Here is a 26,965-nt window from a genome sequence, read left to right on the forward strand (position 1 = left end):
AAAAGCCGGACATGTCCGGGAAAATCCGGACGTATGGTAACCCTACAGGAAGTGACATAACTCTTTTGAAACTACAATTTCCCTCTCTTCCATTCTCCATACCTTCAGGACAATTTTACTGCTCTGTCATCTTTTCCACTCAGAATACACAGGAAAATACCTGCTGCAGCATGCCCTTCACACTCAATATTGAGGATAGCATTGAAGGATTGCCTTGAGATTGTTTGTTTCTTTTCTTGTATCAGAGGGGTAGCCGTGTTAGTCTGGATCTGTAAAAGCAGCAAAGAGTCCTTATGTGGCACCTTATAGACTAACAGACGTATTGGAGCATGAGCTTTCGTGGGTGAATACCCACTTTGTCGGATGCATCATTTCTTTTCTTGCTTTGTTATTATAATTTGAATTGCACTTTGTTTTATGCTAGGGAAATATCTATGTCAGGACAGACTTGTAATCTACAGGTTTTGGTACTTTATGGGATTACATGTCTTTATTGGGGCTAATCTTTGCCGTAGGATACAAAACCTTGACTAATGTGTAATGCTACTAGAAATTATGTTTATCTTTGCCATCTGTTTTCTGAAACATACTGTAGCTCTACAGGATCCTTCACAAGCAAACCAAAAACTATTCTTCATGTATATATTGGACATCAGTGATGAACTAGGGCCCAGTTCTGCTTGGACATACTCCCCGCACAACTCAGATTGTTACCAAAAATTGAGCAATTCAGCTTTCCTTTTTAATTTATATCATATGAAGGTATTAACTAACTTATTTATTCCACCTATTAGAATCATAGAATCTCAGGGTTGGAAGGGACCTCAGGAGGTCATCTAGTCCAACCCCCTGCTCAAAGCAGGACCAATCCCCAAACAGATTTTTGCCCAAGATCCCTAAATGGCCCCCTCAAGGATTGAGCTCACAACCCTGAGTTTAGCAGACCAATGCTCAAACCACTGAGCTATCCTATTGAAATACACTCCTAATGCATGATAAGGGTAAGGAACTGAGGAGAGACAGCATGTGATAAAACTAAATTATGAGCGATTCCTACCAGTTTACTAAAATAGATAAGACTCAAGCAGGCTCTCAACCAAGTAAGGGACACCTACATGATGACAGTTTTCCAACAACCTTGGCACCAAAGCATTTGTATGTGTCAAAGAAGTAGCTCAGATTCAAAGTAGCTTGTGATCTGAAATCTAGTAAGAAGCTAAAAATCTAGTAAGAAGCTAAAAAGGATGATTCCTTTGTGCTTTATTGTGCTCCTTAGAACGCTCTAAAAACACTTCATAGGTATTTACTGCATTTTTGAAGCAGGCTGGTTCAGGAAAGCAGAACTAATTTTTGCACAATTAAAATGTTACCATTTGTTATGTAAGTATAATTAAGTGACTTGAATATTGTATTGTGTTCTTCTCCCCATCAACTCCCGCCTTCCCTCCTCTCATATGTTGCTTGTGTTCTTAGATTATATCTTCTCGGGACTCTCTTTTTTTGGGGGGGGGGGGGGAGGAGTGAGGAAGAGTTGTCTGCATTTGTAAAGGGCCTAAGACTATGGTGACCTGAAACTGATTGGGGTCTCTGGATGTAACAGTACATAGTTTATTATAAGAGGAACTGGCAACACTGCCTCTAATTGTTTGCCCATTATCTTCTATCATAAGACTCAGTTTTCAGTTGCTTATAACTTTGCCAAACTTTTACCATTTGGAATGAAAATTGTCAAGCTAAGTCTGCCTTAAGCTGATTTTTGTAAAGTTTCAACTAAAAGGTGGCAATATTCAAGAATGAGATTAGTTCAAAATGTTGTTTTCCCATGTGGAAAAAATTGTAAGTGATCGTTTAAAGACTGTATCGTAATGCATACACCTAGGGGGGACAATTTTAGGTTGCTTAGGCATGCTTAAGTATGGCATTTCCTAACCTTTGAGTGCTTGACTTCGTGACCGTAATATTCTTTTAATGTAGTTTTTATTTAATATTTTACATATATATACATATATACAGAGAGAGAGAGAAGAGGGCGTAGGGTTACATAACTCTTGAGTAACTAATGGGGCATTTAATGTGCTGGATGAGGTACACCACATGCTGTGATAGGCCCTAATAGCAACTATGTGGGTGAAACCAGACAATCACCACACTTTTAAATGAACTCACACATAAAAATAAGACAAAAACACCACATCACCTGTGGGCGTACACTTTTCTCAAAATGAGCATGCCATATCTGACCTCTCAGTGCTCATCTTCAAAGGAAACCTACACGACACCTTCAAAAGTTGAGCCTGGGAGCTTAAAGTCATAACTTTGCTAGACACTAAAAATCATGGTCTTAATAAAGACACTGGATTTATGACCTTTTACAGTCATATCTCCCTTTTTGTCCTGTGATGACTGCAGAGGTGTTAACTGAGCACTTCACCGTGAATGGTCTCATAGAGTATGTGTTAACTACCTTATGCTACACTATAAACTTACATAATGTAACTACATCACTCAAGGATGTGAAAAATCCACACCCCTGTGTAATGCAGTTATAGACAGTGCTATGTTGACAAGGAGGACTTCTCGTCTCTCAAGGAGGTGGATTAACTATGCTAAGAGAGCTCTCCCGTCAGCATAGTAGAATTTTCACTGAAGCGCTGCAGCAGCACAGCTGCACTGCTGCAGCATTTTAAGTGTAGACTTGCCCTGAGTACTTTTCCCAGACCTGAAGAAGAGCTCTACATAGCTCAAAAGCTTGTCTCTTCAAGGAGTTGGTCCAATAAAAGATATTACCTCACCCTTCTTGTCTCGTTAAGGGATTTAAGAACTTTCAGTGAGACTTGTGCTTCTAAATACCTTAGACTTTTTTAAAATCTCCTCCTCTGTTTTCATGCTGTTATAAGAGGTGTATTGTCTGCTGTGGGTCATAATTTTTAAAATGCATTTTGTTATTTTAAAACTGAAACGGCTTGTATGAGCATGCCATTAAAACTAGATAAATTGAGAACAATAAATTTATCTCTTTGTAGCAATCTTTCATTTGTATTTGTTTTGTTTTTGTTTTAATAAAAATGAATCCAAAAAAAGAACCTATTGTGTTATTGGAACATGTAGCTGTGTTAGTTATATTGATTCTGGAGCATTTGTTTCCTGTAGCATTAAGTAAATTAAACAAGATGAAACATTAATAAGCATTAAACAAATAACCTTTAACTATATTTTATAAATTATTTTTATGGTTGTCTTAAATGCATTACTAGTGTTTATACTATTTATAAAGGAAAAAAGAGTGAGCATAGAGAGAGCACCCACAGTTCTCAGAAAAACAGGCTTGAAAGCCTTTCACTGGGAACAATGTTTTCAATAAACATGCATTCTGCTACAGTAATCTTGCACATTGTATAGTACTCCCTTAGCTGAGAATCTTATTGATGTGTTGGATTTTTTTTTTTATAGATTACTTTCCCATTAGTAATTGATTTAGAAGGACTTCAGGAAGTTCAGCAATGTTTGTGGCAGGTTGGAGAAATATGCTTTCATCAGTATCCATGGAGAAAAGAAAAGTGGTGATTTGTACTACTGAGTTGTACTTTGTGTCCTGACCTTTTGAATCTTGCTGGAATTACACTTCCTGTGAAGAATATTTCATGTGGAAGATCGACTGATTGCCTAAAGTTCAATACAAATTAATTTGAGGAGGGAAAAGTTAAGACCTGGAGCCTGATTCTCCTCTCACTTATACCAATATATAAAGCATAAGTAATGAGGCATTAAGCAGGAATAATTCCACTCTGGTCAGTGGAGTTTTGCCACTATAAAAAATGGTATAACAGATGCAATTTGGGCCATCGAGCTACATTAGGAAATTCATCTATTTCAGACAATGCTAGCTATGGGCCACCTGCACTGCAATTGAACATGATCTATCTATTGGGAATTTTTGTGTGTGTTAAGTATAATCCTGTATTAGAACTGAGCTGAGTCTGAATCAGTCTGTAAGAATCATTCTCTAAGAATAGGTTATACATACAAACACCTGTGAAGGATGGTCTAGGTATACTTGGTCCTGCCCCACCATTGGAGGACTTCTCAAGGTTCCTTCCAGCCCCACATTTCTATGATTCTTGAAGATGAACAAGTAAGTTCTTAATGGGAAAATGAGTGCAGGTTAATGCTGGTTGGAACATTAACCTTTCATCATAAGAGAAATCATGAATGCATTAGAAACTATGGTCCTGATCCTTATTTTACATCACTGTAAGAGTGTAAAAGGGCATTACAGTGAGCATATATGCCCATTTTAAGCTCCTTGACACTGCCCAAACATTGCCTTAGTATAAACAAGAATCAGGCTCAGAGTTATATTTAATAATGTGGCCTACAAAAAGAGGTTCATCCTGACAAGGAACTAAAGTTATTTGATGTAAAACAACTTTCTCATTTGTCTGTATCAACCTTCTTTTGGAGACAACATTGTGAAATACTGAAAAACTGATTTTTGTGAACTTTCTTTTGAATTCGGGATGGCTGGTTGGTTCATGGCCATTTAATTCAATAATAGTAGTTGAAATCCCATGTTGTTGCATGGGTGTAATTCGTAAATTCACATGTGTAAGAAAGCAGCAAATGGCTTAGAACTTAAAAATTGAATTGTAACAGACCACAGATTCCACTGATGATTGAACCTGGTAGTATTCTGAACAAATAGAGCTCTCAACCGTGCTTGTAGTTGTTTTCATTTCTTCACATTGACTCAACAGAGATTCTAGGCTTTAGAGTAGGGGAGGGCAAACTACGGCCCACGGGCTGGAAAGCCTGTCAGGGCTTTCAGTCTGGCCTGCAGGATTGCCAGCTCTGTGGCGCAGCAGGGCTAAGGCAGGCTCCCTGCCTGCCCTGGCCCCGCGTGGCTCCTGGAAGCGGACAGCACCACGTCCCAGGGGAAGAGGGGGCAGAGGGCTCCATGCACTGCCCTCGCCTGCAGGCACCACCTCCCGCAGCTCCCATTGGCCAGGAACGGGGAACCGTGGCCAATGGGCGCTTCGGGGGTGGTACCTGCAGGCGAGGGCAGCGTGCGGCGGAGCAGCCTGCCCCACCCCACCCCCAGGACATGCTGGCCACTTCCAGGAGTGCCTGCCTTAGCCCCGCTGCGTGCCACTGCCATCCCGGCGCTGCTCGAGGTAAGCAGCGCCGGGCTGGAGCCCGCTCCCTGAACTCCTCCTGCACCCCAACTCTCTGCCCTGAGCGCCCTAACCCCCTGCCTTGAGCTCCCTGCCGCATGCCTCCTGCACCCCAACCCCCTGTCCTGCACCCCCTTCTGCACCCCAACCCCTGCCCTGAGTCCCTCCCACACCCCGCACTCCCTCCCGCACTCCAACCCCCTGCCCCAGCCCTACATTCATGGCCCTGCATACAATTTCCCCACCCAGATATGGCTCTTGGGCCAAAAAGTTTGCCCTCCCCTGCTTTAGAGTGATGTTGTGGGTTGTGTTGAGTTGTTGGTGGGTTATGTTGTGCTGGGAGAATTCTGTGGACTTGTGCAGGTGGCAAATGAGGAACTGTGTACTGTGTTGAGAGTCTGTGTGTATTTGGGTTTAATGTGTATGCTTGTGTTGTGTGTTACTGGGTGTATCATTTGGGTCAGGCAATGCACCATCTGTGCAGTTTCCCTCATTCAACCAATGAAATTGTTTCATGCAAATTAGCTTTAGAGTAAAGCTGGTGTTTGGTTGAGTTACGTGAATGCTTACAAAAGAGAACTTATTCACTGAAACCAAGATTGGCTCATGAACAGAAAAAATAGATTAAATTTAGTGAATTTCTTTGCAATGAATAATTTGCTTAGTTGTAATATTTAGTAATCTTAGAATTTGTTAACCATAGTACATAAAGGAAGAAGTTTTGTACCATTTCAGTGCTGTTAATATCATCTGGCACCTAAAGTATTGCTTGTGATTTAGCTTGCTTCATTTCCCCTAAAAGATTTAATGGTGGAAGGTTAGTGTCTTTATGCCAGTGCTTGTGCAGATCTTTAATATTGTAAGGTAGGCCTGACCATTGCGTATTAATGTATGTAGTATTGTAGTCGTGATGGTCCCAGATATTAGAGACACAAGGTGGGTGAGATAACATATTTTATTGGCTCAACTTCTTTCAGTGACAGAGACAAGCTTTTGAGTTTACACAGAGCTCTGTGTAAATTCAAAAGCTTGTGTCTCACCAACAGAAGTTGGCCCAATAAAAGATATTACTTCACCCACCTTGTCTGTCATCTTGCATTAGGGTTGCCAGATGTCCAGTTTTCGACCTGAACGCCCGGTGGAAAAGGGACCATGGGGCAAAGGTGTTTTGGTTTTGTGCAAATTAGAAAGTTGGCAACCCTGGCTTGCATTGAGGCTATTTAGTATGATTTTAAATTTTTTACCGTTTTATAGTTTTTCTTTATTATATCCTATGACTTACTACGTGGAGACATTCAGCAACTAATGGTTCTAACCTCTTGTATTAAAATGTGTGCTTAATAGGTAAAATATAAAACACAAACATTAATGGTACATTACCACTCTGCAGTTACAACATTTGTTTTCCTATTTGCTGCTGAAGTGCATGTTTGCGGATGGTTTCCTTGTCTCCAGAAGAAGTCATCCTATGTTTTATTTTGTGTATATTCCTTCCTAGTATACGTTCCCTGAAAAAGCAGAATAGAAAAACATTTTTCTAACAACTGGGTGTGGGAGAGTTAAAAATGACGGCTATGGTCTCTTTTTATGCTTTTTTTGTTTGTTTGTTTAAAATACTGTGACCTTGAAACTTGTAAATTTCAAAGCTTTAAAATGTGATGAATCCTTAGTGCACTAAACTGAAATTAATTTCTCAAGGGGTCAGAATGTGCTGCCGTGACTCTTCATATGAAGGAGACTAAGACTGCCAGGAAATGTTCGGTAGCAATATAAAACTGAACCTCAGAAAAGGCACTCTCTCCCCCACCTCGTTCATTGAGGAGTCTAGGTGATAATCCTAACAGAGCACTTTTGTGTTTGGTTCAAGGGAAAAGTGCATGAAGTGCATAATTTTCCCAGCAGTTTGAGTGTTCTCACAGAAGTATTCTGTTTCCATGGTAACTATTAACTGGGAAATGGCTCTTCACTAGTTTCCCCCTGAGAGCTTAAAGTGCAACAGTGTTTGGTACTTCCCCCTTTTGCATTCGTGGTATGTTCCCATGATATGTTAGTTTTGTTCTTTTATGCAGAGTTGACTTTTGAAAGGAACCATTGTATTTTGCATAGCAGTACAGTATCTGCATACCCTCTGCTATAATGTACATGCTTAGCACACAATTTTAAAATGATCTCCACTATGTCAGATAAAATAATAGGTCCTGAAAAACTGTGCCAGGTACTAGACAAATCTCTTTATTATGTTGTATATGTAAGAGATGCTCCTCCCTTTAATTTTTTTGTTGTACATACTCTGTAAACTGCACAGCACTTTTGCCTCATGTGTGTTAGCAATGCCCTAACACACGCATTAGCAGTATTTTCGATTGTGCTTGCTTTCTGATGAATTGATGGCTCTTGGAACTATTATATTAAATTCCACAATTTATTTTAACTACAAAGTTCACATGCATGCTGTTGTTCAAGAAAATATACTACTTTAAAAAAAATTCAAGTGTAAGTGGCTTTATATTAATGCTGTATACTGCCATGTGGAAGACGTTGGTTGATTTTCCAGTCTCCTGCTCCCTAGGAGTCAGATTCTGTCACCCTTATTCATGTTGAAATCAGTGGGGCTACTTTCACAATAAAGTACTAGTCAACATAAATAGGCTTGGAAGGATTACATTTTTATTGATAAATGTCAGTAAACATCAATTTCACAGTACACCACAACCCAACAAAAATATTTCCATCTATAATTGAATTTTACAAATAGACAAAGCAAGAAAAATGCTGCTTTAGAATTCATTAGAGTCAAAATCCAGTGATTTAGGCTTTTTGAATTAGGCTTGTTACAAATGGACTAAAGAATGAATAGTAAAAACAGGTATGATATGTTCGTTTAAGGATATTTACTTTGAATATTTCGATATCTGATGTTGACAAGTTTTCAATGGTTTATAAAGCTTTAACGTTTTGAATCTCAACATCTACTGTCATTAAATAATTGTCTGACATCTCCATAATTTCATGCAACTGTGAACATTTAACTAGATAAAAATGCGAAAAAATGCTTTAAAATAAACATCAGTATTATCCATTGAAATTATAAAGAAGTAAAAATCAAATTCTTCCAAGCCTAAACATAAGTGCAGTATAATCTAGTTCTGGACCTAGATTTAAGAAACTAATTTAAATCCCTTGGACGGGCAAGAAGTCCTTTGTTACACAAAAGTCCCTTAAAGAAAAGTATTAACATATTTTGATGGAAGCCTAAGTATGACGTGGAAAAAGGGTGTGTAATGTAGAAAGAGGGGTTTTTAACTACTTTAAACACATTATCAGTTGAATGTCAATTTGGTTAACATAACAATGAGTAAGCAACAGGGTTTTAATTAACACACAAATTGATAGGATTCTTGTTTTAATCATTTTCCTCTTTATAATCAAATTAAATTGTTTAAGATAGAGATAAAACATTGCTGCCACCTAGAGGCTCTTGCATATTTTGCTGCATGCAAGGTGTAACGCTGATATTTGACAAGTTCAACCCAAATCCTCAGGGTTTTACTGAATTAGGCTGTGTTTTACTGAAATTATTTGATTATTGTGAGAATTCAGAGTGGGTCAGTTTGTTGTTCTGGCAGACAGTCACCAAGGACATATTGGGTTTAGAGTGGATTTAAAGCATTGTTTTGGGAGGAGCATCACTCCTGATCCTGGTGGCCACGGTGGAGAGATGGGGAAGGGTGGAGAGATGATCATATGAAATGAGGACATTTGGAAGGAGTGAAGTTTCAGTGGGTGGATGGTTGCAGATGGATTGGGGGATATGAATAAAAAGATTATTAATGTGGCTAATGAACCCTGAGAGTAGAGGACTGTTGCTTTTTTCCATTTCTTTGGTAACTAATGGTGGCTGCTTTCACACAGTTATTTTTGTATTTTCTTTTGAAAGGTAATTCTCTCCAGAGCAACTACATTAGCATATTGTTGTATGACTGTTCCTTTCAAATGTCCAAGCCTTTAAGATTGTAATAATAATACTGGCCTAAAAATTCAAAAGTGACTTGATTTTGAGTGCTTCAGTTTTTAAGTGGTCAGCCTGAGACCATTTTAAATGGACTTTATTTTCTGAGAGTGTGGGCCTCCGTACTTCTATAAATCAGGCCACATAAGGAGAGCACCTCAAAATTGAGTTTCCAGAATCATTGGTCATTTATGAAAATGTAAACCAGTATAAGTAAACAGGGTACAGTTAAGAACATTTATAAAAATAACTTAAAAATCTTAGTAAAAGATAGATTTAGGCTGAACTGTCTATTTGTGGCTATCAACTTTTAACCAGAAAGTAACCAAAAATTTCTTCAGAACTAGAGGAACTCAGATCAGCCATTAAGTGAAGGCAGCTTAGTTAAGCAGTGAAGGCAGCACTGCAAGCTGCCCGCCACTGCAGATTGACCTCTGCATAACTACACCCATTGGGCTACTTTCAGGGCCTTCCATGACTGTAGGACTGGATTTGCCCCAGTGTGCACATAGATACTGCCCATTCAGTGATTTTTCCATTTAATTGTCTGTGAGATTTACCTTAAGGGGGGGGGAGGGGCGAAGGGGCAAGAGGATATGGGAACTGGCTAATACATTTTTGAGGGTGTATGGAATTAGTAAATGACCCCTGACAGTGTGTTCTTCAATGGAAATTGCACCTGTTCTCCCGAAAAGTGGGTGAGTTAATGTGCCAATTGGTTCAGTTCTGGTGTTCTGTGGGTATAGCCTTTTTTGTATCTGTGAAAACATGAGCTAAAGGCTCAAGCAGACTTCATTCTCACAATGAACTTCTTGAAAGGAAATGGCAGGCATCTATTGAACTATGGAAGTGTGGATACCTATGCCAGTTAATCTATTATATAAATGCTAACTGAATATTTTAGTAACTTGTTCCTACTTTCAAATACATGGGCTCACATTGCTGAGTAAAATCTATGAAGATGTGTGTGAGCTTAGTAAGTAATTATATCAGGTATATGGTGATGCAATTTAAGTATCTGAGGGCAAGATTGCACTATTAGAAATAAAGAGAGCATTGATTTTTAAAATACAAATATTTTCAAAAATCAGTAGATACAAAATAAGTTAGAGATAATATAAAAAACTAATGTCCTTGGCACTTTTATTACAGTCAAAGACTAGAAATGAAAGCACAAGTTGCAGGTGCTTTCATAGAAAAATTCCAACTGACTCCAGATGAAATGAACCTTCTTCGAGGCACAAGAGATGGCCCAATTACCGAGGTAACTCAAAATACATTATAAATTTTGTACTGAGTTAAAACACAACAGAACCATTAGAGCAGCATACATAGGAAGGTCTGTCACATCATTACTTTTCTTTTATATTGAATGAATTTATCTCGTAATAGAATGATGTCTGTAAGTGTCCGGATATCATAATGAGTAAAAATAATCACAGTAAAAAATTCTGTTCTGATTAATGACTGGTGAGGGGCAATAAAATTGATATTTTAATGTTGTATTTCTCCTCCACTGTGAAAAGATTTTTTTTTTAAAGCCTCAAATTCTATATTTTTAGTTTGTTAAAACTCTGTCTTGACCAAGTAAAGAAACTTAACAGTTCATGGTACTTTCAGATTATGTAGCACCACTATTGTGTGTGTGTATATATTTTACTTGGCTACGGCAATATATAAATTGTTTAAGTTGATTTAAAGTAGGACTTTCCCTCATTGTTTCATTTGTTGTTGTTTGAAATATTAGGTGCTGACTCACTTATTTTTAGTCACCTTCTAAACTAAGTTTTTAAACATATTGATATGTTTTTGCTTAAGAAAGCACATTGTTCTATGGCGAAAGCAATTAAAATATCCAGAGAATTAAGTATATTTAATAGCTTTTATTATTTTAGTTACATGGAAACTTTCATTGAAATACAGAATACCTGCTGAGACGCAGTATCTCATTTCCACAGACATCCTGTTAGCAGTGAGAGCATTATTAAAGACATGGAGCAGATAGCCATAAACAATACTAACAAAAGCACAAATGAAAGCATGTTAAATGATCATGCACTTGAGTAATTGCCATGTACTTAATAAAACACCAAATGTTACCTTGAAAGAAACGTTTCAGTTGTGATAGAAAACATTAAGTTCAAAATACAGACATTTTCATAAAACAGTTTTCTCAAATGTTTACTTCTCAAGGGCCTAATCCAAAACTCCTTGAGGTTTTTTTTTTTAATTTACTTCAGTGGATTTTGGATTAGACCCTAACCTTTATTTCTGCAGTTATCTCTATGCTCCTTCTCCTCCTTGAATGTAGGAGGCAATCCTGCAAGGTGCTGCATGCCCTCTAATCCAATTGCAGTTGAGGGAGTGCAGTAACTCACAAGATCAAGTCCTAAAAGATTCTCTCACCCATTCCTAAATGAAGTTGCTGAAGTTCGGACTCTGACAGAAACTAAACTAAATCCAAATCCTAACCCTTCTCACTACACCACATCTGTGAAAAAGGGGGTTCTCTGCTGTCTTCCTCCTTGGCTTCCTGGGAGAAAATGTATATTTCCTCCTGGTGAGCTCTCCAGCAATGGCTAGAAGATCATTTCTCCCTACCCTGTCTAAATGGAGTATGGGCTATGACTCTATGAAACTCCTTTCATGTTTTCTCTCTTCTCTTTGTGTAGGTAGGGATGGAGAAGAGTAGGGGACATGAGCACCCAATAATTAAGTAAATTTACTCAACGTTTGGCTGAGGGCAGAGCAGGGAACATTCCTTTGTTGTGCATTCTTTTTAATCTACCTAAGACTGTGCAGAAATTGTGGGAATAGAATTGCAGTTGGGGTACTGAAGCAGCAGACTTGATGATGCACAATCAGCTAGCTACAAGTCTAGTATGGACCTGGACTGAAGATAATTCTAGTGTGTTTAAAAAAGTATTATTGTAGGTCTTGAGAATACATTCCTCAGAATTGAAAAACACAGTTGGTAAAACTGTATCAGAAAATAGTTTTATTTGATTCTTACCTTTAACACAGGTGATAAGAAAATACTGTAGTTGATTATACAATCAATGACTACTTCAAGTAAACAAAACAATTTTTAAAATTAGATTTCCTGTGTAAAAATATAGTGGAGGCCTAGTGGACCATAATGACCTCATGTGTGTCCTCCAATAATTAAGCACAGTAGGGGTAATTCAGAAAGCTACTAGACAACTATTGGGCTATGCTAGCAGAGAATTTATGGTGCATGTTAGCCTTGATTTCTTTGCTTTTATTATTTTCTGTCAGAAATTTACTATTTTTGTTATGTAGCTTAGTATGTGTGAATTTGCAAAGCTGTTCTCAAATCCCCACTCCCACACTCATGCATTAAAAACTTTAAAATACCAGCCTCTTTAATCTGAAAATATCTGTAGAGTAATTTTTAAGCTGTTGTCTAAACTCAGTTTGGCCAAAGTTTACTGTGCAGGCTGACATGCATGCACTGCAAAGTATTATGAACTTCTTAGGAAATAAAAAGTTGACACACATGCCCAATGATTCTGTACTTTTTCAGATTTAGAGACAGAGACATTTTTAAACTATAAAGAACACTTTTGAAATTGTTTCAAATTTCAGATATTTTATCTGGGGAGACCTTGTATGTCAAAATTAATCAAAGACTAACTTTGCCTTTTAATTTTTTTTTTAAATGAAAGAAAACCTATATTTTTCTACCGTGTTAGTTATAAATCCTCCAAATCAGGGACAGTAGTGGAAATATGGTGCATCCTTAATGATAACATCAAATACAACAAAGTGACTATCATGGGAGTCTTTTTAACTGCTGATAGTGTATTGTATATTTTTGGCTTTTATTTTTATATGCAGAATGATTTACAATTAAAAAAACTCTGGATTTTATTTTGCCCACTGCAAATACTTAGTTTCCTTAGTGGATTATTATTCCATTCATATTTGAACAAGAATTAATGGAGAAAAAAGAGGGATAGGGAGGAATGCTAAGTTCAGTTTTTATCACATCTGATTTGCAATGGCAGTGTGGGGGGGACGGATAGCTCAGTGGTTTGAGCATTGGCCTGTTAAACCCAGGGTTGTGAGTTCAATCCTTGAGGGGGCCATTTAGGGATCGGGGGCAAAAATCTGTCTGGGGATTGGTCCTGGTTTGAGCAGGGGGTTGGACTAGATGACCTCCTGAGGTCCCTTCCAACCCTGATATTCTATGATTCTCCAAACGGAGAAGCAAGTGAGACTACTGGAGATGTGAAATTGAGCCCAATGTGGGAGAGGTCAGATGGTAGATGTAAGAAATGTTTGCCAAAACTCTAGATATGGCAGAGGTCACAAAGTGAAATGTGTGTAGAGCAGAGGTTTCCCAGTTGTGATCCTCGGAACATTTGCTGGTGTTCCAAATGTGCTGCTGGCTGTTGCCATTTTTACCACTGGAGAAAATCCAAACAGAAGAGCAAAAGCAGGCTGTCTGATTGCTCTGTTTCAAAAGGAACAAAATGTTCATTGCACAAAAGTCATTCCAGTGTTACTTTTCCATGTATGTAGTTGCTGTGGTTGCCACAAGGCTGCTGTGAACATGTGCGTGGTGTGCAAGAGACGTTCTGCCCAGTTGCATATGCCACTTCATCCAAAAATGCTGACTTCTAATATCAAATAGTTGTCAGTACAACCTCCAGTATAGCATTTTAGTATTGTTATTAAGTTTATTTTTCTTCATTTAAAAACTGGAAATGCTTTAAATCATTAAATACATTTTTTTAAAGGATTTTTTCAAGGCATTAGGAAGAGTAAAGCAAATTCATAATGATGTCAAGATTCTTCTCCGTACAAACCAACAGAGAACAGGGTGAGTTTAATCTGAATAACTACAAAGTAGTCATTTAATAGTTAAAACAGTAATTGTATGGAGATGCCTTATTTGTTCTTTCAAATGATGACAAAAGGCGCTGCAAATATGAACAAAATGTACACGTAACAGGAATTCATTTTGAAATTTCCATTTCTTTATAATGGTAACTTTTACATTAAATTTTAGATGCTTCTATAAACATCTAATAAAATATTTTTATTTTGTAGCCTAGAAATTATGGAACAGATGGCTTTGCTCCAAGAGACTTCTTATGAGCGACTTTACAGATGGGCTCAAAGTAGGGTTACACCTTTTATTTTTGTTTTTAGAAGATTTAGATTTATGAATATTAGGGTGATCAACTTTTTAGTTCTTTTAAAATGGGGGTAAGCTTAGCTAGAAGCCTTTCTTTGACTAAATCAGAAGGAAATCTAAGACACTACACTGTAGAGCAGTGGTTTTTAAAGAATGTAAGGCACTGGGTTGTGGCAGCTCTGGTCAGCACCACCGACTGGGCCGTTAAAAGTCCTGTCGGCAGTGCTACCCGGCTAAGGCAGGCTAGTCCCTACCTGTTCTGACACCGCACTGCGCCCCGAAAGAGGCCAGCAGCAGGTCTGGCTCCGCCAATGGGAGCTGGGGGGGGGGGGGCAGTGCCTGCAGGTGAGAGCACTCAAAATCAATGGCCAGTGTGAGAATTTTGCCTGTAGGTGGCTTTATTCCATTTTGAGCTAGCTTGTTTCTTGCAGTATAGGAGTGTCTGGTTATCGCTTTGTAGGCACTGCTTCATTTAAAATCGAGGTAAAATGTGCAGTCTTTTAAAACCATGTAATGCTCTTTATTTAAATTTTTATATAGTAATACTCCTGGTTTAAAAATACGAACTTGATGGCATGCACAAATCTGTATTCAATAAGTCTCATTTTACACTGTTTTTAAAAACTGTTTGTTAAGAATTGAGACCCACATCACTCATATAGAAAAACACTGCTCATGGGGAAATTACAGTGATACAGACATGGGCAACCTGTTACATATTCTGAAAGTTATATTGTAAAATGAAGAGACTCTACTTGTAGCCTAATATCTTTCTGGTACATAAGAGATGTTACACCATCTTTACTGTCTAAATAGCATAGGTTTACCTGATATTGTATTGCTATTTTATAGGTGAGTGCAGGACTTTGACACAAGAATCATGTGACATTTCTCCAGTTCTCACCCAGGCCATGGAAGCCCTGCAGGATAGACCTGTTCTGTATAAGTAAGTAAACGTTCATGATTATTTCTAACACATGTAAGGGTATCTTTTCTTCTCTTAGCAAATAGATCCATTCCGAGTCTGTAATGTACAAACAATGATACTGAACATGATGATGATTAGTCTGGGGGGAGGACTAGCTCAGTGGTTTGAGCATTTGCCTGCTAAACCCAGGGTTGTGACTTCAATCCTTGAGGGGGCCACTTAGGGATCTGGGGCAAAAATCTGTCTGGGGATTGGTCCTGCTTTGAGCAGGGGGTTGGACTAGATGACCTCCTGAGGTCACTTTCAACCCTGATATTCTAAGAAAACTTTAAGAAAGGCATGTTTCAGTGTCTCTAAACTTTTGGTATATTCTTTGTTCAATCATTGTACAAGAAGTCTCACTGCTGGTCTTCTGAAAACATATTTGGGTTTTATTTCAAATAAAATGTTATACTAGCTATACTTTCATCCAATTTAAATGTGAATGTGTGTGCTCTCTTAAAGTTTTTTTGTTTTGTTTTAGTGGGGCTAGTCTAGGTTTCCTTTGTCAGAATGCAAGGCATCTAATTAGTACATTTACTTGTGGAAAGTAAAAGTTTGCCAAAGCCTACTTAATTTTTATCCAGATTGTACCAGTACTGAGAGTATTTCCTATTATGTAAATTATAGTAGTCTATTAAAAGCAATGTATTATATATTTATATGCCCTACATGCTTTCTTTTCATATAAAGAAGGCCCTTGAAGATATTAGGTCTTCCAGTTCAGTGCATTGCTTAAAAAGTTAATGTTGAAGTACAAACTACTGTATGCGGTTTAAAATGGAGATCATCTGACAGCCTCATTTCCTGTATTGTTGGAGGCCTCAGTCAGGATTTGAAGGACTTGATCCAAAATGCACAAGTACATCTCTTCACTAGTACTAATGGGGGATCAGGGTCAATTGTGTATTGTCCAGGTTTCTATCTTGCCCATATACCCTCCTCTACTGGTCTATGTTTAGCCTTTCCCACCAACATGAATAAAGTTAATTGTTTTTTTTTCTGTCTTTTGAATGCTTTAACTTTCTACTTTAATAACATAACTTTAACTTTTAAAATATGAATTTCTGTTTTATAAAGAAAGAACATTGTATGTGTAACTGTTCTATTGACATCAAGAAAACTTTATTTATTTGTTAATTTCCTGCACTACAGTAAATGGACCGCTCAAGCTGAAGAGTAACGATTTATCTTCTATAGTGAAAGCTTAATTCTTGATCAGAATTTTCTAACAAGACTTTTAAACCTAAATCCAGTTTGCTGATAACAAAGGCAAATTAACCACAAGGTGGCACTATCAGAACTGTCTTTGTTTTTGCTTTGGCTGCTCATGTTAGTCTGTTATGCATTGTACTGCATTTAGCCTGGATAGAGCAAAATACTTAAGTGTGTCAAATTTTTAGCACACGATTAGTAACTTTGACTTCAATATGACTACTTAAGTGCTTAAAGTTAGGTAGGGGCTTATGAGCGATATTATGTGGCAGAATTGAAAGAAAATAATCATGCTGAACATCAAACTCTTGAAATAACATCAGAAATCCATTATCTTTTTCCAGCCATTGTGTTATTGTGTTGTGACTTGAATGCAGTTAATTTTCAGTAATTATATGTAGAAGTAATTTGAAACGAAAGTAATTTTAAATAGAAATAAAAATTATTTTCATCTCCCCCTCGGGATGAAACAGAGATTCCTTAAATTTCTCCCCAATACCTTTTTCAGACCAGTTTAGGGTAAGCCACAATATTGCTCACTATATTTTATTAGGGTCATACTATACAATACTTCTACAATAAATACTGTGTTGTGTTTAAAGTATCCTACTTCAAAACCTTGGAAAATGCAGTAATGTGTTATTAACCTTTACAGAAAGTTTCTGATCTTTGGTAATGCCAGTACTACCGTCTGTGGGAAAAAGATTTCAGATATCTTTTGAAGGTTCTTTGTGGTCAAGTCAGATTTCTGTTCTTGCTGCAAAACTAAGAGTGTGAAAGAAATTGTTTCCCATAAATGAAAAGGTAAACACTAATGAAACACCGTGTTGGTGCTTTATAAAATCTCAAGGATTAAATGCTAATGCCTGCTTCAATTAAAGGTCTCTAAGGGCTTGTCTGCACTGGCACTTTACAGTGCTGCAACTTTCTTGCTCAGGGGTGTGAAAAAACACCCCCTTGAGCCCTGCAAGTTTCAGTGCTGTAAAGTGACAGTGTAGACAGTGCACTAGTGCTGGGAGCTATTCCCCTCATAGAGGTGGGTTTTTTTTATAGCGCTGGAAGAGCTCTCTCCCAGCGCTGGTGCTGCGCTACACAGCCATGTTAAAGCACTGCCGTGGCAGCGCTTTAACGTTGCTAGTGAAAACATGCCCTAAATCTTTACTAGAGCCAATGATAGGCTTACACAAAAAGAACAGAGGTGGTAGTTTGTGATATAATTTACCGGCCATAAAATTTCCACCACTGGATTGTGTGTAAGAATGGCTGTGGTTTTTTGGTTTTGTTTTTAAATGGAAAAAAAGAGTAAAAAATATAATCTTCAATTCAAATCACCATAACATAGTAGCACTTTATGTACATTTCCTCCTTTTTTTGGCACCACTCTGACCTCACAATTAATTAAAAATACAGTACAAAGTCTAAAATTTTTAAGTATCTCTCAAATTTAAAAATTATATGAACACTAATTTGAAATCAAGTCACTAAAATACTGAGAATGTTTCCAAAATACATTGATTTTACAAACTAATTTGAACACACTTTTTCATTGCAACCTTTGTGCCATAAAATATGATTATGACAAACATTATTGCCATTCTTGAAACACTTAAATAAAAACGATGATCATTTCCTAACCAATCAAAGCACGGTTAGCTCAAATTAGCACACACAAGGTAACTGCACTTGAGCTAGCCTAGCTCCGTGACCATACTTCAAAACCACACTCAAGTTACAGAGTGATTTGATTAGCAGCAAAAATGATTAGCTGCAGAGGAGTTGTGGTATCTCAAGCTGTTGCATCTTCACTGCATTGCCAGCTCAAGTTTCAACCCCCTTCCCAAACTAGTTAGCTCAAGCTTAATGCACCACTTAATTTGTGGGAAAACTTCAGTTATAACTCAGCCTGACTTTGCTGTGAAGATTCGCTCTCACTCAGAAAAAAAATTGAACATACTTTAAATGTTTTGTCTTGTCAAACTTAGTTAACAAAACTTAACAGCACTACTGACATACTTCCTGGAACTGCAGTCAGTCCAGAGCAACTGAAATAAATGCTTCATCTGGGTCTTCACTTCCTCTTCCCAACTAGAATAAAGACAAATTTGAAAACTGGGTTTTTGTAGATGACGCATGAGCAGCCACAGCAAGAAGGACATTTCCCTGCTGATTTCTCAAGGTTTTCTCCACCCTCTTCCCTCCCCCATCTGCAATTATAGCTCCACTGGGAATTTGGTCTATTGTTGGAAGACAAGCTAAAAGAATCCAAATACTATTTTCCTTCTCCATAATGAATACTTATTATAAAGCTGTAGTAAATACACCATTTCAAGGGCAGATAATAATTAGTTTTTGCTGAATTTTTATACAATGCAGAATTATGTTATAATTATATTCTATTGTGGGTAAAAAGAAAAATATAATTTTCTATTTCCTCTTGCAAACATAATTATCAGTGTTATGTTACAGTTCTCAAAACCGATGAGAACAAAATTACAAGATCTAGTCATTTGCCAAATATCTGATACTCTATAATATCATTACTTGTTTGGAAAAAAGAATCAATTTGGTTTGTGCAAAACACCTATGGTCTTGTGCTATTTTTTTCGGGGGGGGGGGGGGGGTCACTGGCACTGCTGTCCCTGTGTTATGGGTAATGAGTTGATGTTAGCTCTCTAGTGCTTTAATCAGATACTCTTCCTAAATACTAAAATTCATTTAAAAATACACCTTTCACTTGATTCATCAAGCAGTAGCATTTGTTTTGTTTACATTTTTTTTTACCAGTGGGTGGCAAGCAGACTTAATTTGGGGGTAAAAATATAATGGATTATGCAGAAATTTAAGTACCTATCAATGTGCTTATTGTTTGCAAAAAAGTAACTAGCAATTTATAGTCAAGATAAATAAAACTTTTCTTATTGATCCCTTCAGCACAGTAACCTCACCACTGTTGCAAAAGAACAATACATTGTGAATGAACTGTGTGCAAAAAGAAAATTATTTAAAAAGCAAATACCCTGGCAATCTCAGTGTATATTTTTTTTAAAAGTACTTATTGGTACATGACTACCACAAATCCTTCTTTACCTTATGTCATCAGAATGTGATTCTGTCCAGTGATCCTTTAAAACATTCACAAAATTTCTTGAAAATGCAGTAGAGCTTTCCTCAGCCTTTGGAAGCTGGGGGCAGTAACGCTCCTATTTAGAACATTCTGATAATATATGATTACTTTTTCCTCTTTGCAGAGAGACAAGATTGCATTTGCTTTCAATGTTCACAAGCTTAGAGGGGAAGTAAAAGTAGATATACAAAATAAAATTAAAAAAATGAATAAAGAGGAAATATATAGTAATTAATATAAACCAGAAGCTAGGAATTGTAAAAAATTGATATGAGAAACAAAAGAATACAAGAAAAAATCTATATCCATTAGAGATAAGGACCCATAAGGAGGAATTTATATATACAAAAAGAATTATAACAGTGATATTGGTCTGTTACTAATTGAAAATGGTAGAATTGTCAATAATAATGCAGCAAAGGCAGAAGTGTTCTGTATTTGGGAAAAAGCTAGATAAAGTAGTCATACCATGTTCTGATAATACTACACTTTCCAGTAGTAACTAAGGAGGATGTTAAACAGCAACTACTAAAGTAAAATGTTTTAAAATCATCGGGTCTGGATAGTTAGCATCCACAAATTTTAAAGAGCTGGTCAAGGAGCCCTCTGGACAATGAATGTTGGTTTTCAATAAGTATTGGAACACTGGGGAAATTCCCAAAGACTGGAAGGAAAATATTTGTGCCAATATTTTAAAAGAGTAAATGGGATAATATGGTAATTATAAGCCAGTCAGCCTGAGATCAGTCCTGGGCAAAATAATGGAATGATCCATTTGGGACTCTAATAAAGAATTTAAAGGGGTGTGTGTAATGGGGTGTTCCCTCATACTAGCTTGGAAAGAGTTAATGTGGCCCAAAAGGGGTAAGTAACCTGATAGGCCACACCTGAGGAAGAGTCAGGCTTGATAAGCAAGCACTGATTGAGAATGAAGCCCAGCTGAGCAGGAGCAGGCAGGCAGGCTAGTATAAAGCCAGGAAATATGTAGCAGGAAGAGGGCTGCAGCATGAAGACCTATAGTAACTCTCTGGGTTTAGAAAGGGAAAGGAGGAAATACAGGGAGAATTGAAGCCCTGGGATGCTGGCCCTGAGGGAAAGGTTTACACAGAGGAGGGTGGACAAGGAAGCCTGATAGAGGTGGAATAGGGAAAGGCCCAGGAGAAGGGCAGTAAGGTTTTGGATGGTGCAGACCATGGCTGCTGGTTCAAGGGTCCCTGGGCTGGAACCCAGAGTATTGGGTGGGCCGGGGTTCCCTTACTAGCTACTGGGAAAGTGAGTTGGGGGACTGTTGGGAACGATACCCTCAGCCAATCCTGTGAGACTTTGATAACTTCTTGTGATCTGGCCAGCGGTCCAAGCCTTGAAGAGGGTTTTAGTTTTCTTAAAAAGAAAAAAAAAATGCAGAGAGAGAGGGTCATAGTGTATTTTTACAGCTAAAAATTACCTCAAAATTTGGACTTTGTATATTGGAAACATTGACACAACCTTGTATATAGCCAAATGAATGGGCACTAGTACAATGCTCTTAAATTAGGCTAATGTAAATTGTGAGGGATAAAATGTTTTTTCTGAGGATCTTCATGTTTCAATTATAGGTACACCCTGGATGAGTTTGGAACAGCTAGAAGAAGTGCAGTAGTCCGTGGCTTTATCGATGCTCTTACCAGAGGAGGTCCAGGAGGTACTCCCCGACCTATAGAAATGCACTCTCATGATCCTTTGAGGTAGGATAGTAGTGAAACTGTGCATTACATAATCTTTTTGTCATTCATACAATAAATCCTTTATGTAGCAATTCTTGTTTTTATTTAGATATGTAGGAGACATGTTGGCATGGCTGCATCAAGCTACTGCTTCTGAAAAAGAACATCTGGAAGCTATGTTAAAGCTTGTAACTACTCAAGGTATTATTAGATTTTAATGCATATTTTGCAAATCTGTAGAAACTGAAGTTAGTGGTGAGCAATATGCCAGAAAACTACAACAAAATTCCTAGAGTGGACTTCAGTTGCTCCACTGAGGGTAAATGGTATTGAAAATGACTTCAGAAAATGTAATAGTTCAGTTTGCTATGAAGAAAACCATTAATCAGAGAGAATATTTCAAAGTTCACTAATGTGTGCATTTTCCTGCCCTCTCAATATATTTAGATTTAGAAGGGAACTTTTCATGCTAGACTTTAGAACTCAAGTGCATTTCTGAAAAATGTAAAACTTTGTAAAAATGCCATTGTCGTGTACACTGCTTATATCTTGGGGATTTTGGTATCAGATTTACTTTTTCTAGTAAACAAATATTTTTCTAACAGCCTGCACTGCATGCTCCTGCTCAGCCTATGAGTCAAGTCTGGCTTCCTTCCATCTTGTACCATATCACCATTAAAATGGTCCAAATGTCAAATAGGACCCCTGGTTACACCTATGCAACTCCATAATTTTCAAATTCTTCTGCATCAACTAGTCCACAGAGCCTGCATTGAGTCTTCAGCCTGCTTGCAGCTTTTGAGGCAGATTTGGACCTGTTGTCAGTAATACCGTGGTAATCCCTGTAGAAGATGCCAGTGTGATCTACCTCTGTAGCTACAACCAGGGGCTTGTTACAGCTGAGCGTACATGCCTCACCTATAACAGGTATTGAGAGTTACCAGTGAAAGCCAAGTTCTTGTCATACTGAGATACGAACAGCTACTTGGACCTTAACTGGTTCACAGGGCTCTGCCCTGGGATTTAAATTTAATCTGACTTGTTTAACGTGCCCTTGTTTTCCTGTACTTTTGGAAATAGAAAGTGGCATTCCTAATAGATGTCACATCAGCAAGAAGGGTGTTGGAAGAGCTCCCAGTTTCAGTCAAACCAGCATAAGGCCAAAGATTGAGAAGTGTGGAAATTTTGTCCTATTTTGTGGTTATGTATATTTTGTCCTTTGAAAATGTTTAAACATTTTCTACTATCCCCAACTCTCACCACATTATCAGTTGTTCTGCTCCAGTTATAGGCACACTATAAAAGTTGAATACTTTTTTGTACCGTGTTTAATATATTTATTTACTGACAATCTGATGGGGTGTCCCATTACAAATTCCAGACGCTAAAGAAGGGGGAGCGAGAAGCCCAGACACTGCTGTGGGGTGTGGAAGAGGAAAAGACATGTCAATTCCATTAATTTTACATGTGCCACAAGAGCCCTATGCTTCCACTTCTTTTGGCGGGAGACACTCTCTTAGGAAGAGCTCTCTGAAAGCTGGAATCACAGAGTCCATCTCCATGCTCTGCTTTTGCTGCAGGCTGTGCCTTACAGCCACTCCTCTCCCCACAGCCTCACTTCCCACTCTGAAATCACTATATACTGGGAGTGTAAGGCTCTCTACTTAAATGCTCCCTTCTGAGGTTATATAATAGGAATTGGGGGTTAGATGCTTTACCACACACACTCGTAGCATCTATAGCCATAACCACCCTTAGCCATAGACTGGACCAACGTATCTGAGATTATGAAGACTAGGAGTGTGCATGGGAAGAGTGTCTGACCAGAATTCCGGTTTAGTTTTCTGGGAGAATCAGGTACCTAACTGAGAACCCATGACAGGCTATCCAAAACTAGGAGTCTCCTGGGGAAAGCTGCACTCCAACAATGTAGTCTTAAGGCAAACCCAGCATTCAAGCTCAAAGTAAAATTTCATTTCCCACAAAAATAGGTCACTGGTCATTCTCTCCAAATTCCAAGCATTCTGGAGAGAACGTCGTGCACAGAGATGTTAAAGACTGATATCCTGCTTGAAAATTCTCCTGCAGTTTGTGAGGAAAGGACTCCAAATCCTCCATAAGCCTGTTAGGTGAGACTACTCACTAAGGGCCTATTCCAACTCCTATTGAAATCAACTGGAAGGCTTAGGTGGGAACTCGATCAGGCCACGAGCAGTAGCTACATCCTGAGCGAAGAGATTATACGCCTTGTACAAATAAATATGGAAAGCTGCTACTTGGTCACCATTTCAAACTCTAATTTTTAACAACTGTGCTGTTTTAAATTTGAAAATTTTAAATTTCAAAGGGCTAATAGCAAGTGCAAAGAAATTTTACCCCTCAGATTGTAGAGACGGAAAACAGGCAGATTATCTCTCCTTCTGTGGAGCTTAGTTGCTCCAGCAGAGAGAAGTAGCAAAGACTTTTCTCTCTTGCAGAGTTCCTGAGCTCCACAGGAAGGGAGACTCTCAAGAATTCTGCTAAAGGGAAGCAACAGAGACTCCCCATCCTGTGAAGTTAAAGGGATTCCACTGTAAAGAAGCATCCAAAACTGAGTGGGAGAAAGATACTTGATATGTTCCTGCCTGTTACTCACATCTGCTTTCTGCCACTGTGCAGGTGCCTTCTAAAGCTCTGTGACGTTGGGGTGGGAAGGCAAACTATTGTGCAATTAACGGAGCTGGCAGGTTTATTTTTATTAAATGAAAATTACCAAATTAAATGCAAAAACAATCTACATTAATGCGCCTATGTGCATGCAGTATCAGGGATTTGGAGCAATCAAATTTTTGAATTGCTCCACTCTGGCACCAATAATGACTGCTCCAGCTCCGCTCCGACTCCGCTCCGTGCTCCGACTCAAATTAATTTTTAACTAAATAAAAAAGTGCATACTGTAATTTTGAAAAAACATTATTTTTATTCAGACTTTTAAAACAATTTAAATGTCATCAGCAAAGATACAAACTAGAATCATTCATAATTCATTCTGTAAAAAATTATTGCAGGAATCAAGTCGTCTTTCATAGCCTGCCGCAAATCATTTAAAATGAACTTTAAAGCCAAAAACAGTCGCTCTCCACTAGCTTGAGTTGTTGGCATGCTCAAAGCAATTATACAGGCAGCATGAATGCGGTGTGGGTAGCTGTGAATGGCCTCAAAAATGGACTTAACTTTTAGCCTACCAATAGACTCCATTGCCTCACAATCTTCCCGAAAGTTTCTCTCGAATAATACTTCATTACAATTATGAATCGCAGAAACTTGCCAGCGTCTTTCTTGTTAATCCAATTCCTTTTCAAAGTCGTCATCTTCTGAAGAATTGATGCTTGAATTATCTCCATTTCCCCATGATGGTTGAAGACGTCTCAGGGATGGACGCTCGAACAAGTTCAGAGTGGAGACGGAAGTTTGAGAACAGCCTGCTATTTCTGAAGGATGTGAACTTTCTGAAACCGCAAATTCAATTGTTGATGACTCCTTTTGTTGTGTTTCGTTTTCTTCAACCTCTTTCGCCGAGTTCAAATGAAGCAATAGATTTTGTTTTTCGAGTCGTTGAGCAATATCAAAGAGCCCTTCCTTTGCCTTTGGTATTTCCTTTGAGGTAAGAAGAATCCGATACTGTGGGTCAGGGCCGGCTCCAGGCACCAGCCCACCAAGCATGTGCTTGGGGCGGCACCTGGAGGGGGGCGGCGCGGCACTCTGGCCCGAGAGCGGGGCTGCGACTGGGCTCGCCGCCCTCCTCCCGGCGCTCTGGCCGCCGGGGAGAGCGGAGCCCCGGCCGGGCTCTCTGCCCTCCTCCCGGCGCTCCGGCCGGTCGGGGAGAGCGGGCCCGCGGCTGGGCTTGGTGCCCTCCCCTGCCGCGCTAGGGGGGCGGGGGGAGGGGGGGCGGCAGGAGGCGTTTTTGCCTGGGGCAGCAAAAAAGCCAGAGCCGGCCCTGCTGTGGGTCAACATAAACTCCAGCAAGGAAATGAATATTGTCAAAAAGCTTCTCTTCGCGTTTCTGCATGGAGGATAGAATTCCTTCTGCAGTTTGTCCACCATTTTCTTGCAAGAATTTTGACAGTTTTCGCCATTCCTTCATTAAAACTCCTGGGGTTACATCGACAGCTTGAAGATTCACGGTTGTTTGGTTTGGCTTTGCCAAGAGGTCTCGCAGGTTCTTCACTTCATCCCATTCAGCTTTTGTTAACTTGAGTTCTCTTGTTCCAGCAGCAGCCACTTGTTCACAGTAAGTTTGAAAAACAAGAAGCCAATCAATCATCGCAAATGTTGAACACCAGGGAGTCACAGTAATCAATGATTGAGTTACCACATGTAGATCAAGCAGAACACTTTGAATACTTGGGGTTCGTAGTTTGACAACGACTTGTCAAATTTTTGCCAGAAATTTCTTTGCGTGTTCTTTGTTCAGTCCATCCCAGATTGCCAGCTGAAGAGTGTGAATACCACACCTCATCAGTTGGACTTTTGAGTCGTCCTCATGAAGTATGGGGCTAGGGTCATTAACCCATTGTGCAGCAGCATCCATGTTGAGTTCAATTTCATCCATTCCTTTAGTTCCGTCATCAGGCAAAATACCTTTAGTTCTGTCCACATCCCTGTTCTCAGAGGTAGAAATGGTTTCATTGTCCTCGCTGAAATTTTTACCGGCACACGTCATGTTTGCTGCATTGTCAATGCAGATGCTCAGCACTTGCATTTCACTGATCCCAAATTTTTCTAAAATAGCTTTTACTTGACTTTTCACGTACGAAGAATTGTGATGCCCTTCAGTGTCAATTTATGTCCAAGGTTTTTACCATAGCTTTCATCTTTTCCTTCTTCGTAGTCCTGAGCATTGATTGCAAGGAAATTTCTGTTTCCACAGGTTGCCGCATCCATTTTCAGGTAGCACAATTTTTGCTCCAAAGCTTTCTTGAGCTCTTCGCGACCAGACTCAGATGTGCTAACAACTAAATGATGAACCACATCATGCCCCATCAAAACGCCAAGCTGCCGACCCATTTCACCTGCAATTTTTTGGAATCCTTTGTTCTTTAGCCTGAAGGTAGTGAGCGGTGTTGAACTCAAGCAAACCATTTCCATCATCCCTTCACGGAAAGTATTGGCATCCATGGTGACTCTAACCTTTGGGGACTTAAAATATGAGTCAAGTTATTTTTGCTCAATTTTGGGTTTCTTTTGCTCAATTTTGGGTTTCTTTTCAGATAAAGCTTTTCTCCAGGAGTTTTCAAAGAGCCAGATGAACGTTGTTTAGCCGCGTCAGCTTTCTGTTTTGCCTCATCTTCCTGGTCCTTTTTTGTAACCAGAGCCGCACAGTTTTCAGGATGTTTACGTTTTACATGCCGACAAAGGTTGAAACTTTTCACGGCACTTGCTTCACTTGTCTTGAAGCTACATGGTTTGAGTTCGCCATTCACTTCCTTTTCCACCTTGCCGATTTCTTCTTTGCTTTTCCCAAAAGCCCAAATTTGGGCTTTTCAAATTCAAAAGTAAAGACGTCATTGAGATCCTTTTCCATAAATCAGCTATCAATCATGGGGGGCAGATTTGATTTTTTTGTTGAA

General features: G+C 38.7%; 1 protein-coding gene across 1 annotated transcript in view; it reads left to right on the plus strand.

Annotated features, from left to right (window-relative positions):
* The window catches only part of LOC112119329 (conserved oligomeric Golgi complex subunit 6), a 99,345-nt gene that overhangs the window by 21,437 nt on the left and 50,943 nt on the right, over positions 1–26,965 (plus strand). The window contains exons 5-10 of the mRNA XM_024217949.2: positions 10,333–10,444; positions 13,947–14,029; positions 14,260–14,330; positions 15,200–15,293; positions 21,249–21,377; positions 21,466–21,557. Of these exons, the coding sequence (XP_024073717.2) occupies positions 10,333–10,444; positions 13,947–14,029; positions 14,260–14,330; positions 15,200–15,293; positions 21,249–21,377; positions 21,466–21,557 (581 nt within the window). The remainder of the gene's footprint in view (positions 1–10,332; positions 10,445–13,946; positions 14,030–14,259; positions 14,331–15,199; positions 15,294–21,248; positions 21,378–21,465; positions 21,558–26,965) is intronic.

The sequence above is a fragment of the Terrapene carolina genome, unplaced genomic scaffold, assembly GCF_002925995.2.
Source record: "Terrapene carolina triunguis isolate 2854851 unplaced genomic scaffold, T_m_triunguis-2.0 Scaffold139, whole genome shotgun sequence".
NCBI lineage: Eukaryota > Metazoa > Chordata > Testudines > Emydidae > Terrapene > Terrapene triunguis.